General features: G+C 52.3%; 1 protein-coding gene across 2 annotated transcripts in view; it reads left to right on the top strand.

Annotated features, from left to right (window-relative positions):
- Nucleotides 1–20,037, top strand: part of GRIK3 (glutamate ionotropic receptor kainate type subunit 3) — a 238,062-nt gene that overhangs the window by 60,360 nt on the left and 157,665 nt on the right. Inside the window, exon 1 of one of the 2 annotated variants that reach the window (XM_017892129.1) lies at nucleotides 2,655–2,820. The exons of the other annotated variant lie outside the window; for it this stretch is intronic. Within the exon in view, the coding sequence (XP_017747618.1) occupies nucleotides 2,769–2,820 (52 nt within the window). The 5' untranslated portion in view covers nucleotides 2,655–2,768. Of the gene's footprint in view, nucleotides 1–2,654; nucleotides 2,821–20,037 lie in introns of those variants that run through there. 2 annotated transcript variants of the gene reach the window in all.

A 20,037-nucleotide genomic window follows, 5' to 3' on the forward strand; every position in this document is an offset into this window, starting at 1 on the left:
TCACTGCAAGCTCCGCCCACCGGGTTCACGCCATTCTCCTGCCTCAGCCTCCCGAGTAGCCGGAACTACAGGCACCCACCACCACGCCCGGCTAATTTTTTGTATTTTTAGTAGAGACGGGGTTTCACCGTGTGAGCCAGGATGGTCTCAATCTCCTGACCTCGTGATCTGCCCGCCTCGGCCTCCCAGTTAACATATTTTAACACATAGGTACATAACTAATAAAGGATTAAGTTGGTACAAGAGTAATTGCGGTTTCTGTCATTGAAAGTCATGGCCAAAAATGCAATTACTTTTGCACCAACCTAATAAAAAGACAGTTTTCTGTGATGACCTGTTCTGAAAGCAGAGCCTAAAATAAGGACGTGAGGGCAGGTAGTTTACTTGGGAAGAAGCAGGAGTGCAGGTGTGGAGAAACTGAGGCAGGGAAGGGCTAAAAGCCAATGGAATGCTGAGCTGGCCGCTGCTCAGTATTTCATGGGTTTGCTGGGGCCTCAATCCCATGGTGGCCCAAAGAACCAAGCTGAACACACCACAGTCATCTCACTGGAGGATAGAGAAGCTGGGCACATGTCTGCAATTTCCAACACCCATTACGTCACTTTCCCCTCACACTTCCTGGTTTCTCATGAGGGCTGAGTGACCTTTCCAAAATTCAGGTGAAACAAGGACAGGGTATTGTCCACGACAGCTGTTCTGAAACCAGGTGAGCTGGGAGAACGTGGCACACAGCATCATAAACGTCTGCTACGTCATCTACAATCATTTTTCATGCCTCATTTCATGCTTTGAGAGAGTTTTCCCCTAAAGAAGTGATGTCTAGGCCCAGCGCAGTGGCTCGCGCCTGTAATCACAGCACTTTGGGAAGCCAAGGCAGGTGGATCACCTGAGGTCAGGAGTTTAAGACCAGTCTGACCATTATGATGAAACCATGAAACCCCATCTGTATTAAAAAGACAAAAAAAAAAAAAGTAGCCGGGCATGGTGACGCATGCCTGTAGTCCCAGTTACTAAGGAAGCTGAGAGACGAGAGAATTGCTTGAACCTGGGAGGTGCAGGTTGCAGTGAACCAAGATCATGCCACTGCACTCCAGCCTGGACGACAGCGAGATTCTGGAGAGAGAGAGAGAGAGAGAGAGAGAGAGAGAGAAGAGAAGGGAAGGGAAGGGAAGCAGGGAGGGAGGGAGGGAGGGAGGGAAGGAAGGAAGGAAGGAAGGAAGGAAGGAAGGAAGGAAGGAAAGAAAGAAGGGAAGGGAAGCAGGGAGGGAGGGAGAGAAGGAAGGAAGGAAGGGAGGGAGGGAGGAGGGGAAAAGAAGTGATATCTGGGCTGACACCCAAAGAAAGACTAGGTAGCCAGGCAAAGAGTGTGGGAAGGGTGCTTTTGGTGGAAGAAACAGCTCAAGGAAAGGCCTGGTGTGCAGACATAGCAAGCACTTTCCCAGGCCAGAGAAGTCCAGTGCTGCTAACGCAGGGAGGAGAGGTGGAGTGATGGTTCTAAGGAGGCGGGTAGGGGACAGGATTTGCAGGGCCCTGGTGGCCTCTGTTTGCTATCCTAAGGGCTGGGGGTAGCTTTGGAAGTATCTGAACAAGGGAGGGATAGGTACATGAAGGGACTGCCTGGAGATTCGCTTTTCTTCTGCTGTCCTGGGGCAGATACCAGACTGGCATGGGTCACCGATACCTGACTTTCTTCCCAAGGGTCTACAGTGGGAGCCTCTCAGGTCTTTGTACTCTCAAGGCCAGTGGACACCTGGTACCTGCTCAGAACTGATGGTGATGATAATGGTGACCCTGGGCCTGCTACAGACTGGGCAGGCCAGGCCCCCATGTGCTTTCCCTGAGTGTCAATGAATCCTGCTCTGGACACAGATGTTCCTCCCCATCCTTTGGCCCCTAGTGTAGTAGAGAGAAAAGGGTCACATGGAACTGGGCCAACTTCTGCTCCCAGCTTGCTGAGGGACGTTTTCCTCTCTGAGTCACTTTTCCTCTCTGAGCCTCAGTTTTCCAGTCTGTTAAATGAGAATAATGCCTGTCTTGCATGGGTGGTTGGGCAGATTCCATGAGAAAACGGCAAAGTGATTGGACCCTAGAAAGTGCTCAAGACATGGGGATTTTCTTTCCTAGCACCCTACATTCATTTTGACTCCCTGAACATAACCTGGCTCAGCCTACCTGAGGGAAAGGGGAATAAGAGTGGCAACGGGAAGCCCTGGAGGTGGTGGGAGCCCTCGTTAGGATAGCACCCACCTCCCGTTTCTCAAGACCCTGCTCCTACCCCTTCCACTCTCTCTGTGGTGTAATTCAGGGATAAGATCCTATTACATCGTTGTGTTTCCTCATCTAGGAGCTGACTGGGGTGCCGTGAGCCTGTTACTTTGCTTCCAAGACGCTGGAGTCAGTACGGAAGGCCTGGTCCATTCCATCAGGATCTGTCCACTTTCAGCCCTGGCTGACTCCTTGGGCCTAGGCAAAGTGGGGTCCTTAGGGGCTCCAAGGAGGTTCCAGACCACTGAAGTTCTGCAGGAAATTCCCAGGCCTCCCAGGCCCCGTGGATTCTCCTTCAGAAATAACAGCCTCGTTGGGATGCAGAGCACGTGGCAGAGCCCATGCCAAAGATGGATCAGGAGCCTCCGTGTGTGGCCTGGCTGGGATGATTACTGCCGCTAAGTAAATTGCCAGTGCCTCCTCAAGCCCCCTCCTGCCTGGCTCTGTGATTCATTTCCGTTCAGAGAAGTTTAATAATTAGCAAAGGGGATTTCTAACAACAGATGGTGCCAGACCCTGGGGATTGGTTCTGCCACAGAAGCACTTTGCGGAGAGGTAAGCTGGAGAAGTTTCCCCGTTCCCTCCAAAAGGGTGTCTCCAGGGCTCTGTGACTGTGGGTGGGCCTGTTTGTATAATGTGGCTGCAAGAAGAGCAGAAGAAAAGGAGGGTGTCAGATAGGAGAATGTGGATGCTGATGACTCTGCTGGAGAGGAGATGGCAGGCAGCAGTCTCCTTCACCCTGCTATCCACCTAGAAGTCTTTGAGCATTGAGGATCAGAGCTGCCGAAGGCCACCCAGGAGCCTCCCTGGGATTGGGGCAAGGTTCTAGGAGCCACCAAGAACTTCTAAGAGGCTTCTGATATCCAAGTATAACCTTTCCCCACTGTCCCTCTCTGGAAGTGAAACAATTTGCACATCTCCCATCCTTCTTAAGGCACAGAGGGAGGACTTAGACCCTGGATTCTCTTGATTTTAGAGACCCAACTGTAAGTGTGTTAAGTAAAAAGGGAATTAGCAGGCCCTCAGAATTGGGCAGTCTAGAGGTAGACTGGTTCAGATGTGGCTAGACCTGGGTGATCAAGCCATGCTATCCCTTAACTTTGCTTCTCTGAGGCCTAGCTGCAGCCTCATTCAATTCTATGGCAAAGGCAGTCTTCCATTTGTGTGGGAAGGATGTTTCCCCTCCAAGCTCTTGAATAAAGCCCTTCTGGTTGACCTGGACTTGGTCATGTGCCTATCCTGGAGTCAGAAGGATGATAAGGCTGATTTGCCATTTTAGACACTTGCCCATCTCTATGGCTTGGAGAAGGTGCTCTATAACTGACAGCCCTACCAGAACCAGGTGGTGAAGGAGGTCCTCCAAGGGAAGGGCCACAGAAGAGCCAGACTAAGCATGTCCAGGAGGTCCAGAGGCAAGTGGTCAGCCAAAGTCCCACAGCAGCAGAGCCGGAGAGAGGCCAGTTTTGCTTTGCCCTGGCTGGTGGTGTCTCACAGCTTTGCATGGCTCCCCAACAAGGGCTTGTTATGAGCACATCATCACCTAGTCAGTTCCTACTGGGACTTGTCCAATGGTCCAGGACTGTCTTGGAATAAAATATAGAGTCATTCTTCTTGTGGTAGTCAAAGACTATTGGGGGAACAAAGTCATGAAAAACCAATTACAAAACCAAGAGGAATATAAGAGACTCTGCAGGGCAATCTGTGGAATCAAAGCATGATTGATTTCCCAGTGAGCATGGCAGACCCATGACCAGCAATGAAGAGGAACAAGTAATCTATGTACAATGGAGTGGGCTGGGGAAGTGGGCTGGGGAACCCTAGAGGTGAAGTGTTTGGAGCCAGTTCTCCAAGACAAGCTCCAAGTAAGTCTGGGGAGACTTACTCTAATCAGAGCAAATGGCATTGTGGTAGGAATTCACTGACCTGTCCAACCATTCATCCACCCATCCATCCTTTTATTCGTTCATAAAATATTTACTGAGTACAATTTTCATGCCAGGAATTGAGCTTCCAATGGTGGGCAAAAGAGTAGAGAATGTGAGGTGAATGGTGTGTAGAATGACCCAGCTAGATTAGAGGACTGGAATGAGAGAAAGGCTAGAAATGTCGTTTGAGTCAGTGTATGCGGACCTCTGATTTCAGACTCTGGTGTTTAAGGAATTTCCTAAGGGCAGTGAGGCCTGATATGGTAGGGTGGCCCCACTCACCACCTGTGGAAGACATACGGATGACCTTCTAGTTCACATTAAGTAGTTTCAGGAGCAGAGAGACCCATTCCACCTCCTATCAGACAGTGGTCTTTTCCCAAATTGCAGAAACTGTATAGTTGGTTGATAAAATTTTCCCAGTCAATTCTGCCTCTGTATGTGTTTATTAAACCTTTGGTGCCTGCTAACATGGGTCTCCCGAAAGCAGAAGCAGCTGACGTGACGAATGACTGTTCAGTTTTTGGATATCACACCTGACGTCAAGCATCCTTACCCTACCTGTCAACCTTGCCCTTCACACTGCCATTGGAGATAACACTGATATTATATAATTTTTCCCCTGCCAAAATTTTTAACAGTGTTTCATATTGCCATTTTTCATATGGTCATAGTTTCGATTAGCTGAATTGTTCTTAGCTCACATGATAGAGTTCTGTCCATTCACATCCTCATGGGGTTCCATGGAAAGCTCTGTGATTTCTGGGTGTGTCTTGCCCAGTTGGGTTTGAGAAGATGTGTGTTACAGCCGGAAGCCAGGACCCAAGACTGCATTGAACTCTGTGAGTTCTGTGACTTCCTTTACTGAATTTCACTTATCCTGTTGCTTATGCCAGTGTCCTCTCTACAATGAAGCCCTTTCGAATACCCTCAGAAAATAGTGACTCTTTCCTCATGATGCACACCCAGGGTAGCTTACACAGGTCTCTACTCCAGTACTTATTCCACCGTTAGGATTTTCATTCTGCACCTTCAGGGCCTAGCAACAGGCTTGGCACATGGTTAGTGCCAACAAATGTTGAATGAATGGATAAATAAATCTATCTGTCAGTGATTATGTGTGTGTTGGGAGGCGGTTAATTTGTCAAGATCAAACTTACTTCCAAAAACAAAACAAAACCAAAACCCAAATCTAACTCTGCTCCCAGGTGGCAGACTTGAACGTGGGCCCTGTCTCCTTATTAACCGTTTGCTGTTCTCACAGGATGGAGGGAGGATGACCAGACACAGTCCCTTACTGGTTTCTGAGGGGCAGGTGGGACCTCCCTGAGCTGTTTAGGTCCATTTCTCCCCCTGGTTGTCTTGACTGGCTCCTGCCATTGGTGGGGCCCTGCTCAGCCCCTGATGACACTCTTGGCATGGTAACTTGCAGGTTTTGACTTGGGGGATGAGCTGGAGGATGCTGGTTTGGTTTTCTGGAAGGATTACTTTGCCTTGGGAGCCAGTGTAATTTGGGGGAAGAGAGGATGGCATATGGCATCAATTTCATTCATCTGGCCTCTTCATGGGGAGTAGAGAGAGAAGGGAGTGGGCACTTTGACAAAGCCCCCAAATTAGTTCACCTCCCTTGGGAGAGGGTTGGAAAAGCTGCCTGCCTTGGCTTTGTCTCTGGATGAGTCATTCTGTTTGCTTAAATTGTCGATTGTCAAACAACAGTAGAGAGAGCTTCCCAGGTGGGGGTGTCAGTGCTGTCCCGACAGGCACATCTGCTCCTGAGACACCCACTGCTGGGGAAATGGGGACCACGTTGCTACCCAGTTGCCAGCCTGAATGTCACTGCAAAGGCTCCAGGAAGTCCTGGCCTTGCCTCACGTGGAGCTGTGGCAGGTGGGGCCAGCAGCTGTGGAGGCTCCAGACTGTAAGGAGGGGCAGCTACTGGGACCATGCCCCTGTGCTTGTGACCATTGGGCTGACTAGGTGCATGTGAGAGAGGCAGAGGAGCTACTAGTGAGGGACCTTTGAAAGGGCAGGTGGAAGTATCTTCAGAGCTGCCCAAAGCTTGTTTGGAAAGAGGTCAAAATGTTCCCTGCTCTTGGGGGAGTATCAACACCTGCAGGTAGGATACTCAGTCAACCCCCTTGACAATGTGCTTCTGACCTGCCTTATGGGAATGTGTGTCACTCCCAATGGCCACCAGTTTTCCTGCCCTGTGGGGTAGTGGGAGTGATGGTGGGGGAGGGGCACAGACAGGAAGGGCAGGGACAAAAATAAATATATGGAGGGAGCATGAACAGAGGGAAACAAAGCAGACACACACACACACACAGAGGGAGAGGGAGAGAGCAAAAGAGAGAGAGAAGAGCAGGTGAAACTGTGAGGAAGTGAATAACAGTGCTCCCATTGCTCATTGTAAAAGCTTCCAGGGATGTTTCTACCTGCAAGAGATGTGGGTAGCTGGGGAAGGGTTGGGGCAGAGAGTCTGCCACCATCACAGAACCCCAGTGCTCTGCAGCTCGGTTTCTCAGTAAGACAGAGGGCCTAGTGGAAAACACACCCAAGGGCCTGGCACTGAATCTGGGCCTCTGTTCCCAGTTGCCTGGGACCAGGTTCTTCAGGACAGGCTCACTGGGCAAAGTATAAGTCATTATTATCACATTATTGCTATCGTTTATTGAGTGCTTACTATTTATCATAGATCTGTTATCTCAAGTATCATAACAGGATGTGCTTTTGCTATTATTAGCCCCATTTTATAGATGAGAAAATAGAGCCTTAGAGAGTTTAAGTAACCTGTCTATAGGTGGTAAAGTTGGGCTTCTGACTCGGTGCGTCTGGCACCCAAGTGCATTACCTTAACCCTCTGCCCTTCACCTCTTGTCGTTTACCTTCTAGTAGCGTTGCCAGTGGGTCCAACCCTTTGTCCACACCACTCTGTGTCTGTCAAGCTGGATTTCCTACCTGGTTTTCCATCCTGCTTCCCCTTTACCTCCTACCTGTCACCTGCCTCCTCATTTCCAGACCATAGGCTGTGGCTCTGCATCCTGGTGTCAGTGTTTCCATAGAGACACAGATGACCCATGAGTCTCTGCTCCCTCATTTCCTATGCTTGCTCAGGGCCGTGAGCTATGTGCTGTAGAGTGATCCCTGAGCAGAGGGTAGTCAGGCCCTACTGGGCATGGAGATTGGAGCAGAAATCCAGGATAAGGCAGAGAAAAGCGTCAGAGTGAGAAGCATTTCAGAGATTTGTAGGTCCCAGTAGAAAGGGCACAGGTGCACTTACCCCTTGGTCTCAGCTCTCAGTGAAGAAGGGAGGACCAGGAGCTGGGGAAGGGAAGTGAGGACCAGAAAGGCTCTTGCACTCCATCACAGCACTGATCAAACTATATTGTCATTGTCTAGTGGTTAAAAGGGAAGGCCCTAGAGTCAGGATGTCTGACTTCAAATTTTAGCCCCTCCTCTTGCTAACTGTGTGATTAGCTGATACTATCATCTACTGCATGGAATGGCTTGAAGATTAAATGACATGTTGTCTATAAAGGGGCCCAACACAAGACCTGATACTTAATAAGAATTCAACAAATATTCATGATTGTTAAAGTTAACTTAATTGTCCTTCTCACCTATTAAGAGGGCAAGGATTCCATACATCTTTTTTTAAACCATTGCATCCCCCAAAACAAGCACATTGTCTGGCAAATAGTGGGTCTTATTATGTATTATATGGTGAATAAATGAATGAGGGGCTCACCGTGCCTGGATCTATTATTCTTTTCTTCTCAGGACCTAAGCCTGAAGATCAGAATCCTTATGAAGGTGAGAATGCCAAGGGGTAGGGGATGGTCTGTGCCCTGGAAGAGGGTTCTGATGGGGAGGGTCTTGGAAATAAGCTATGATTAAATCCATCAAGGATTCAATGGTATTCAGAGTGATTTCTGGGTGTCCAGAGACACCTGGCTTCGTGAGGAAGAAAAGAGGGCTCTTACATGGATCCACAAAGATTAGGACCTGCCTTTTCAGTCAGGTTTTTCAAGCTAGAAATTTTTCTCACCTTCACTAACTTCAACTGTGGAAAGTCAAAAGACCATGGTCATCCTCAGCCTTAGCCAAGCAGAGCCTTGCTGGAGCTGTCCCTGGTGCTGACCTCCCAGCCGTCTCTGTCCTGGCAAAGAGGCTCTGATCCAGACCCACCCAGTCCAAGGCGGACTTCTCTGATGAATGTCCAAGGGCCCTGTTGGCTTGGCAAACTCTTTAGCTACAGTCCAGGCCAAACTGTGGCCTTTCTGTCTGTCACTTGCCTGACAGCCTGTCTGGTCCCATGTCCAGCTTGAGACATCATAAATCTGCCACAAGCTGCCCCAGCTGATGCAGATCTGGGCCTGTGGAGAGGTGATTGGGGCGAACCCTCAGGACAACAGATAATGTGCACATCAGTGCACAGGTAGCTGGATGTGCACCCTTGGCTGGCACCCTTTCCTGGCTACCATGTCCTGTGTCCCTGTCTCTTGGGACCATATGGCATATTTGTCTTCCAGAGCAAAACAGGTGTCACGGGTGGGGCTGAGAAGTGCCATCTCAGCATGATGCTTCCCTGGCTAATATAGCACTGTGCTGGCTTATCCCTCAGAGGGCAGATTAATCATTTCCGCCCCAAGTCACCATCCAGGCCAGATTTATTGTGGCAGGAGCATGGGAGCCCCCGACTTTATGGTCTTGTAAATTACAGAGCTGCTTGTGCAAGAGGCAAGCTGGGCTGTAAATCATGTGTAATTGCTTGTAAATTGGGAAACAAATAGTATTTTTGCTTAAATTACCCTCTTTGCAAATGTTTCTTAGGGAATTGAGGTTCCACAGAGAACCTTTAACCTCCCTGGGAACAAAATTCCCGTTGAGACTCAGTCTAAACTATCTCAGAATCTTTCAGAGCCACATCCCAGCAAGTCTGGAGGCCTGTGGGTCAAATGGAGAAGAAATGACTGCAGTTGTCATAAATTCCTCTTTTAGGTTGGCTTAAATCACATTCCCCTGGGACCTCTCTCCCCCCATTTCTAGTTAACCCCAAGAGTCTCATCTATCCCCTGGCTATGGCAAGCCCTCTGCAAGGCTCTGGGAAAACAAGTCCATGTGAGCTCCAGAGAATCCAATTTCATTCTTTTTTCCCCCACGCAAAGGCAGTGACTCACTGTTCGCTGGTAAGTGTGGCCTCTGTGTTCAGATGTTATTTGCTTGCTTATTCTCATCTTTTCCCATTTCAATGAAATTACATTTATAATCTTTTTTGCCTGCCTTGGTCAACTCGGAAGAGTCATTAAATTTTCTGATAGGCAGCCTGGTAAACTTTAATTGAATCACGAATCACCGTCTTCTGGAAAGTTCAGCCCGCGAGGACCTTGGGGACCATATAATTCAACTCCTTCATTTGACAGGCGAGGAAATAGAAGTCCAAGATGGTTAAGTGACTCACCCAAGGTCATACTCTGAGTGAGGACAGCTCTGGGATGAGATTTGAGCCTGCTTTTTCAGGTACCACACGCTTTCCACTCCATGGCACTGGGCCCCTCGGATTTAGCTGTCACTCAGGTGGCACTACTGTGTGATGAACCTTAACGGGATCAACAAGCATTTGTCTTATAATTGGGGGAATTAACAGTGTTTCAAAACCTTCCCTAGGAAACTGACTCAGCTAATGGTCTTGGGCTGTGATGGTGGCAGATGGCAGCTATGGGGACCTTCCTATGGGCTCTGTCCCCCGCAGGATGTTTGTCTTATGCCTTGGAGATTCCTCTTTTCAACGTGGCACTTGAGGTTTGAGTTTGATGGTATTAGTGATGGCTGCACTGGTCATATCATGTGGAGTACCTTGGCGGAGGCATGGGCGGTGGAAAGGACATGAATGGTCTTGCAATCAGGCACTGCTACTCACTGTGGGCATGGTCTTGGGCAAGTCACTTCACTGAGCCTCCATCTATCCAATGGGTATCAGGAGCTGACCCTTTCAGAGTAACTGAAAACTATAAAAGATGAACATGAGAAAGTATCCAAGTCAGAGCCCCGCATACAGGGAGCCCTGGTCCATGTTGATTATATCAGAAGGTCAGAGATGTGGGGGTTTGGTTTCCAGTGGTCCAACTTGTCTATGGATGCTGCATGTGTGAGGAGGGAAGGGGGTCACTGTATGGAGGCCACCCCTGAGTCATGGAGCCTCCTGGTCTGATTTCCTCCCCTGGAGTGTTTGCCAGCTGCCATAGATGAAGCTCCCAGGCTAGGGCTCAGGGCCCCCTCCACAGGGAGGTCACCTGAGCTCTGAGAAATCCTGAACCCTCAACTGGTGCCTGTCTCCGGACAAGACCTGGAGGAGGATTCTGGTGCTGTCCAGAGGAGTACAGCAGCCCAACACGGTTGGCCCATCTGTGCCAGACCTCACCCAGCTGTGTAAGCAGCCTGGTGTCCCCATACTAATGACTGACTCTCTTCTTGCCCAGACCAGGACCATGGCTTGTTAGCACCTCCTGCCTCTGCATGCATTTTTCCACGGGGTCTTCATAGCCACAGTGGTACAGAGAATTCCCAGCTGGCCTCCCAGCCTTAGGAGAAGGCTCTGGCTTTAAACTCTGTCTCTTCATCCTCACCAGCTAATTCTTTGTCTCTGGGGATGATGGACAAATGGATACAATCTGAGGCTCAGGTCACCAGAGACAGTTCCATGCATTGCCTGCTTTGGGAGGCCTTTGTCCATACAGCCATTCAATGCAGAGGTGCCTCCAAGGTCGCACCAACCTGAAAAGCATGCAAGAGGCTGCTGGGGGTTCAGGGGGACATCTCACTGGGGATTGTTTCCTAAAGGAAGCTGGGCCTTCGGAGGTGGGAAACTCTCACAGAGAGGCCAGCACGACCTCACTTCTCTTTATAGATCACAAGGAATAGAAGTTAAAAGCAGGGGTTCAAATCCTGGTTCCACCACTTCCCAGCTGTGCAACTTTGGGCGAGTTCTTGAACCTCTCTGAGCCTCAGATGTTCAAAGGGAGTGAGTAATGGCATGCGGCTCAGAGTGGTTGTGAGGACTGAATGAGATAATGCATAGAAGGAGCTCAGCAAGTACGTGCCACACAGAAGGCATCCCTCTCCATCGTAGTTATTAATGCAACTCCTAACCCTCCTCCCAGGCACACAGGAAACCATTGGGAAGCATTGGTGTGACTCTCACGTTCTGCCTGGCGTCTCAAGTGTCCTGGTCTCAGGAGGCTGAGCAGGGGGTTTGTTTATTCCCAGAGCTGTCTTCTCTATTGCCTGCCACCACTGCTTACCTCCCCCAGACACACTTAAGGAGCCAAGTGGGCAGGAGGCAAGGGAGAGAGTCCTGCCAGCCTGATGGAGTGGAAGACCAAGGATTAGCTCCCGTGGGCAGGCAGATGGGGAGAGGACACTGGGCATGCAGCCCATCCCTCCCCCGGCCTCCCTGCCTCGGTCCCTGACCTCGGGGTTGGCTAATGTCTCTCCTTCCTTCTCCTCCCCCTTCCAAGTTCCTCTCTCCTCCTGGAATGGAAGCTCTCTGGCTCTGCCTCCCTTCACCATTTCTGTCCTTTGCATTGCCCCTGGCCACCTCCACCCACCCCAGTTCATCTCTCCTCATCATTTTTATTTAGATGTCCCTCTAGATTTTCCTCTTTCCTTCTTTCATTTTTTTTTTTTTTTTTTTTTGAGAGGGAGTCTCACTGTGTTGCCCAGGTTGGAGTGCAGTGGCAAGATCTCGGCTCACTGCAACCTCTGCCTCCCGGGTTCAAGCGATCCTCCTGCCTCAGCCTCCCTCCTTCCTTCATTTTGTATCCCTTTGTATTGGTTTTTATCCACCTGGCTTGGTCCCTCTCTTCGCCTCTCCATATCTCCTTCTCCCTCTGACTTTTTGTTCACTTCTGTTCTCTCTCTCTCTCTCTCTTTCTCTCTCTCTTCATCTCCCTCTCTCTCACTTTCCTCTACCGTTAACCACTTCTCCAGCCACCATCTGCTTGCTCGCCTCAGGCCCTACTGCACACAAACCCAGGGCCCTGGCTTAGGAGTCTCCAGGTCCTCTGGGTTTCTTGGCCTTCAGTCCCTTCCCTGACCCTTTCTCGTCCCTTTCTCCTGAATCTAGACGCATCCCTTTAGTTCTTTCTTGAAAAGCAGCGTGGGGCTGAGATTAACCCCTGGGGCATGCATGTACCTAGGGGAGACCGGAGGGAGCCCCAGGGACCTGAGGCTAGGATCTTCCATCTGTGGCTTGTTTCTGTGAATGGACCGAGCCTGCATTCAGCGAGGATGTATTAAGCCTATTGTGTGCCCAGGACTGTGGCAAAGATAAGAGGAATGGAAAGTGCCTCTTTGCGAGGATCTTTCCATCTAGTAGAAGAGGAGAAGCTAATACATGCGGACCTGTTCAGAAGCAGGTACTGGGCGGCCAGGGGGCAGAAGCCGTGCCTCGTGATGTCTGGAATTGTCTGTGCAGGGCCGGTGCTCCTGCGCCACCTGGCCAGCAACTGCCCCTCACTCAGTCCTTCTGTGAGCCTCCTTTCCTTTTGAATTTTTCCTTGTCTTCCCACCAGCGTGCCTGGATCAGCATCCCCAGAGCACCCTGACTCTGGCTCTCAGACCAGTTCTCACCGCGTTTGGAATCACCTGGCTGGGTTTCTCTGTCCCCCTCCACCGGGCTGTGAGCTCGAAAGCAAGGGTGGTCGGTTGTCCTGATTACTGCTGAGTCTCCAGCACCTAGGACAGGCACTCACATTCTGGGCTCTTGATAAGGGGGGCTGGAGAATAAAGAGATGTGACTTGAATGAAAGCAGGACAACATTCAAGGGTCTTTGCATCCTTCGGCAAAATGATTTTGTCGAGCACATCCCGGCTCTGCCATCTCGAGACATTCATGTCGGAGCCAGCAGGACCTTGGAGATCACTTTGTTGAGCCCTCCCGTCTCACAGGCAGGCCCTGAAGCCCACAGCAAGCCTGGCTTGTCAGAGGGAAGGGGCTCCCCCAGGGCTGTGCCCACGGCCCGGTGGTCATCCGTGCTCACTCGTGGGCTGTGGCCTCCTAAGAGCCACCCCTCTCAGTGCCTGCTGCTTTCTTTGTCTCTGCCCCTGGCTGTCTCTCTTTCTACCACTGTCCTCGTCCTCTCTCTTCTGTTTTTTTTCCTCTGATGGGATAATTATGCTAATCAGCCTGTCAGAACAAAGATAATTTGTGGTGGGCTATTTCAGACTTTGGAATTCAGGCCAAGGCCCCTTTCCTGCTTGCCTCCATATGCCCCTTCACCCCCAGCCTGGGCCTGAGCCAGGCAGGATTGTGGAGGGAGGGATGGTGGGTGCTTGAGGGCAGGCGGCTGAGTGAGGATGTGGGTGTGTGCACCGGTGGGCACGTGTGTGAACACATGTGTTGCATGGAGTTTACCTCCATGTGCAGGGGAGAAGAGGCATCACTGGATGTCTGCAGAAACCAGCGAAACAGGGATAGGATAACGAGAGAGCTGCTGTCCCTGGGATATGAGAGTTGAGGACAGGTCGTCTCCAAGTATGTGGCTTTAGCAGTGGAATGACCACTGACCCACCCCAAAGCTGTTTTGGTGGTGACCTATGTGTTGTACTTCCCTGATAAATCCCAAATCAGCACCCTTTCCTCTCTGAGGGATTGCACTTTGTCCCCCACCCCATCTCCCCAGCTTATCCTAGGCTAGAAGGGACCTTGAGGCGCTTACTCCCTCAGCCTGGTTGGTCATCGCAGGGTGGGGGAAGGAGGGATGCTGGTATATCAGGCAATAGAGCTGACCAAATAGGCCTAGAGGGGCAGTTCTGTGTCCAGGGGATGAATGGAGCACCTCTAAGGTGCCAGGCTTAGCAGCGGAAGTCCAGGAGGTGCTGATGGGACGGGCCTTGAGGCTGGATACAGGGTTCTGCTCTGCTCCCCTACTTCTCAGTGACTCTGAAGTGGGCCAGAGGAGCATGGGCCCAGCCCAGGAGTGGACCCCATGCCTAGAGGCAGTTGCTCAGCCATCCCAGGTCCCTTCACAGACCTCACTCTGTTCCCAGTGTCCCCTGCCTTCTCCAGGGGCTCCCAGTACCCCACTGGCCTGTAACTTCCATTCACCCACTGATGTTTATTGAGCATGTACAGGTGCCAAGCACTGCGTTAAACACCAGAGCGAAGACCACACAAGCTTACGGAGCACACAGGCTCATGGGGCAAACAGGTTCATGAGTCACACAGGCTCATAGGCACACAGGCTCACAGGGCACACAGACTCATGGGGCACAGAGGCTCACGGGGCACAGACTCACAGGGCACACAGGCTCATGGGGCACAAAGTCATGGGGCACACAGACTCACGGGACACACAGACTCACGGGACACACAGACTCACAGAGCACACAGGCTCAAGGGGCACAGAGTCACAGGGCACACAGGCTCACAGGGCAGAGTCACAGGGCACACAGGCTCACGGGGCACAGAGTCGGGGGCACACAGGGTCATAGGGCACAGAGACACAGGGCACATAGGCTCATGGGACACACAGGCTCACGGGACACACAGGCTCACGGGGCACAGACTTATGAGTCACACAGGCTCACGGGGCACACAGGCTCACGGGACACACAGGCTCACGGGCCACAGACTCACGGGACACACAGGCTCGTGGGGCACAGAGTCATGGGGTACACGGGCTCACGGGCCACAGACTCACAGGATACACAGGGTCACGGGACACACAGGCTCATGGGGCACAGAGTCACAAGGCACAGACCCGCAGGTCACAGAGGCTCATGGGGCACAAGCTTACAGGGCACAGTCACAGAACACACAGGCTCATGGGGCACAGAGACTGACAGGACACAGACTCACAGAGCACACAGGCACAGAGACATGGGGCACACAGACTTATGGGGCACAGAGTCATGGGGCACACAGGCTCACGGGGCACAGACTCACAGAGCACACAGGCTCACCAGGCGCAGAGTCACGGGGCGCAGTCACGAGGCACACAGGCTCACCAGGCGCAGAGTCACGGTGCACAGTCACGGGACACACAGGCTCACCAGGCGCAGAGTCACGGGGCGTAGTCACGAGGCACACAGGCTCATGGGGCACAGACTCACAGGGAACACAGGCTCACGGGGCACAGAGTCATGGGCCACACGGCTCACGGGACACACAGGCTCATGGGACACACAGGCTGACTGGGCACAGACTCACGGAGCACACAGGCTCACAGGGCACAGACTCACGGGGCATAGGCTCACTGGGTACACAGGCTCAGGGGGCACAGAGTCATGAAGCACATGGGCTCATGGGGCACACAGGCTCACGGGCACACAGATTCACAGAACAGGTAAGCTCACAGAGCACAGAGGCTCATGGAAGCGTCTCAGGATCACACTCCCGCCTGCCATGGAAAGTTCCCTGCAGTAAACACATGTCCCTCTCTCTTTATTGATAAGAGCACAGGCCCCCAATCAGCCAATCTGATGAGGGTTCAGGACTCAGCCCAGCCTTATTCTGGAGCCTGTTTTTCAGAGCCTCGGTTTCCATAGCTGTGCAGCATCTGCTGAAGCCTCCTGCTCTGTGGTCTGCTCCAGCAGAGGGGGTCTTGCTTCTGGTCTCCCTTGGGTGCTGGGCGTTGCCCAGAGTGATGCGGATGGAGATCGCATGCTTCACTCACAGGACAGTGTGGGTAAGGGAACGAACAATGAATGACTGCTCTCTCTCAAAGAGAGGACACAAAGCTTTTTAAAAAACGTTTTATTTCAGAAAAAAATTTCAGATTTTCAAAATGCGCCAAAGTAGAGAGAATAGAACAGCAAGTACCGTGTGTTCATCCCCCAGAGTCAGTTGTTGGCTCGGGGCCGGTCTGGCTTCATCCTTCCCCACCGACTTTGTCTAATTTCACCTGAAATGTTTCCTGTGCACCTCGGGGGCCTTTGTTCTGTGCTCCCCTCACTTCCCAAGGATGCTGGGCTCGGGGTCTGCCTCTCTCAGTTCTTTGGAAGCCTTACAAGGATTCAGCTTGACCATGGCGTGTGATGGTGGAGAGAGTGGTGTGGAGTGGACATGGCCCTGGGCAGCTGTTTTCCTGGGAGCTGAGAAGCCTGTCTGCCCACACACCAGCGTGGAAGGAGTTAGCAGGTTTCTCCCTTTTCGGTGTGCATGTGGAATGCTGCCATCTGGGTAAACTGTGGCAGTTTCACGATGAGGCTTTGAGTCATTTAAATGGCTGCTGGTGAGATGCTGCACTGACTCATTTCATCTTCCTAAGTAACTTCCTCTTCTGGGCTTCTGCTTATGCAGCACCTTGGCCCAGTCCCCAACCAAGGCGGCTGCCCCTTCCTACCAATCACACTGCCTGCTTCCCACCCCCAGCCCCGTCTTCCAAGGGCCTCTTCCCCTCTCTGCTTCCCTGGCTCAGCCATTTGCTGGCTTAGTCTGAGAAGGGGAGGATGACGTTGAAAAGGGTGGGGAGCAGAGCTCTAGGGCCTGCTGTCCCCGGGGCTGGGCACCCCACGGCTCAGGACTCCTCCCCCACTGAGCCACTGAAGCCCCCACAGGCCCCCCTCTCTGGCTGTTAGTGGAGCCTGGAGGCCTGCAGGAGGAGGTGTCACCAAGACCCTTGTCTTCCTCAGCATCACTTACCAGTTCTGAGAATCTGGTCTGATGCCAAGCCTTTGTTAAGAAGGCCTTGGCCACAAGCCATGTCTGTCCCACAACGGCTGGCCAGCCAAAACACCAGACCTTGGCCCTGGTGGCCAGGAGGGGATCCTTACTGACAGGGATGAGGTTGTGAGCCAGAAAGGCCGCAGACACTCCAGACACTCTGGATGTGTGCGTGAGCACTTGTGTGAATGTGTGCAAGTGTGTCTGGTCCTGAACACCTTGGTGCACCGGATGTGTCTTCGTCTACACAGCATGTGCCAGGGTGTTTCTGAGCCTTCTGCTGTTTGTGTTCACATGTGTGCGTGCTTGAGGTAGCCTGTTCAGTATGCTTGGCTGCAGCTATCCAGATATGCTTGTGTGTGGATGTATGTGCATGTGCCCTATGTTTGTATGGAGCAGGGCAGCCTGTGTGTGCATGCGTGCTCTCCAGGGGCGGGGGAGTGTCTGTGTGTGCTGTGTCTGTGGTTCTGGGTTTGAGTGATGTGCGGGCCTCCCAGAGAGGGCCTGTGACTCAGTGCCTGTGTTCCACTGTGTGTTGGGTACTGTGAGTGTGTTCGTGCCTGTCAGCCTCTGTGTATCCATCCACGTGTTTGTGTGCACTGCTCGGGGTGTGGACGGGGAAGCACAGTTGGGGAGGTGTTGGGTCAGGCCCAGCCCCTGTACCCCACCGCCCCACACCTGCCCCTTCCTGTCCTGCTGGCAGCATTGATGACAGCTGTGCCAGGCCCTACCCTTAGCCAGGTGGGCTATCACTTATTTAGGGCTGCTGTTTCAGGAGGGGAAGCAGCTGGCTGGTGGGCTGCTCATCTGAAGCTCAGCAAATCAGTGAGCTCAGGACCCACTCTGAGGTGGCCTCTCACTGCTGAAGGCTGCTTGGGGTTGGAGGCCCATGTGGCTGAAGCGTCTGTCTACCACCCAGCCTGTCACCACTTACAGCACCACCATCCAATGTAGAGCTGGCTTGGGCTCCCCCGCTGTTCTTGAAGGAATAGGCCCTTACCCAGGGCTCCTATGGACCTGTGTGTGTGTGTCCGTGTGTGTGAATGTGCATGTGCAAGGTGGGTACACATAGGCATGTGTCCTTGAGTCCACAGCTGCAGGCACTTTCCCACTACTCACTTATACTCGTGTCAGGAAGGGCACCTTTCTGTGGCCTGAACCCGTGTATCTGTAGCTGCCTTCTTTCTGTGATTTGTCTATGCATGTATGTGTTCTTGTGCATATGCAGGTGTGTACACATGTGCTTCTCTGCATGTGTGTGGACCTGTGTATGCCTATATATGTGCGTGCACACTCTTTCCCCAGCCTCCTTACAGTAATCAGGGGAACCTCAGGGACCTGTCCTTTGGAACACACACGTGTCCTACCTGTGCTCCTGCTGCTGGCCTCAGACCCCCTCCCTACCCCCAAACTCCTGGAGACCCACACATGCCACGCAATGCTGCCCTGCCCAGAACCCTGGAGTGGCTCCCCACATGCTTTCTGTTGGTCTTCAGGGTTGGGAGCCTGTTCCAGGCTGCTCTCGCTGCTCCTGCAGGTGACCTTTCTGGCCGCTCTGATCTCATGTGGCTTCCCCTACTGAAAGGCATTCTGTGACTCTTTACTGAGCAAGTCTTCTGGTGCTGAGGCTGTTTGCTGGGATCCGGGAGAGGCAGCAGGGGTAATCATGTGCCAGCATTCCAAGATGTCTTAGGCTTGTGCAGTGGCAAGATCCTGGAGCTCAAATGTAAGGTGTGCTAGAGAGAGGTGAGCTTGGTGAGGGGCGAGAGCTTTCCAACAGGAATGCCCCTCTCCATCTTACCCTGAGAAGCACTCTTGTTTTTGAGAGTCTCTGGCACAGCCCCTCGTCTTGTTCCCCAACGGAAAGGATGCCCTTTGTCCCCCTTGACCCCTTGCTCCTAGTAGATCCCTTTCCTCTTAGGACTAAGGGTTTCCTGCCATCAGAGCTTGGCTCAGCCAGCATGGAGGAAGGAGGCCAAGGGCAGTCTGACTGCAGGGGCAGCACCTTGGGGACACAGGGGCTGGGGGTCCTCTGCCCTCTGGTTTTTCTTTCCAGCAGCTTCCCTCAATCAAGCCATTGATTTGAGGGCCCCCTCTGTGCTTCCTCTCCAGGGGAGCTTCTTCAGGGCCACACTTTGATTACTGCGGAGCCAGTGAAGCCTGTGTGAGCAGCCCTTCTGAGCCACTGGCCCACATCTCTCACCACCTGCCCTGCATCTCTGCTTGGACATCTCAAAGGCACTCAGCCGCAGCTGGCACCTTTGGGTGCCGCTTCCACGAGCTGGAAACCTGTGGGGTCCCTACCGCCTCCTTCCTAGCCACCTTTCCTTTCCCCTGCTGAGTCCATGGCCCCATTGTGCAGATTCACCACCTAAGCATACCCAAGCCCTCTTCTGTCTGCCAGCAGCCTGCCCTAGGCCATTGTAATCACCACCTAAGCTCTTCTCCTTACATCTGCCCTAGCCCTCACCCTTCAATCTCTTCCACACATGGGGTCTACAAGTTTGATCATGGTACTCCCCACTTAAAGCCGTCAATAACTCACCATTGCTCTTGGGATAGGACTCCTGCCCTTCACTTGGCCCACTAACTCCTTCATCCTGCAGGTCTCAGCTCAACAGCATATCCGCAGGGAGGCCCCCTTGGACCTCACTCCCCTTCCCCTCTACCTGTGCCAGGCCAGGTCCTCTTGCCATCTGCTCTACTCAAGCTGGGAACCCTCGTACTTGCCAGAGCCCAAGGGCAGAGGCAGCTCCTTCTGACTAAGTGCTATGAGGCAGGGGCAGGAGGAGGGGCAGGGACAGGGCTATCCACACGTTGTCCTCAGCGCTAGTAGTGAAGAGTTGTGTTTGCACAGACATGGAGCCCAGCAGATGTGTGCTGAATGAATGCATGAGTGAAGGGCACCTGGGCACTGTCTCTTCCTCCTCCTGCTGTTCCTCCTCACCCAAGTAGTCCTGAGTCAGCCTGCAGAGCCCTTCAGAGGACACAATGTGGACATCCTGATGGTGATGCTGATTCTCCCTGTCAGCCGCCTTGTAGAGTGTTGCACATGCTGTTTCCTCTACCTGGAGCATTTCTCTCAGGCACATGGCTGGTTCCCTCTCCTCCAGATTTGGCTTCAAGTGTTCTCACCTTGAAGAGCCCTTCCCTGACCACTGTGTATAAATTAGAACCGCC

This window comes from Rhinopithecus bieti, unplaced genomic scaffold (genome assembly GCF_001698545.2).
Source record: "Rhinopithecus bieti isolate Rb0 unplaced genomic scaffold, ASM169854v2 scaffold_22548, whole genome shotgun sequence".
NCBI classification, from domain to species: Eukaryota; Metazoa; Chordata; class Mammalia; order Primates; family Cercopithecidae; genus Rhinopithecus; species Rhinopithecus bieti.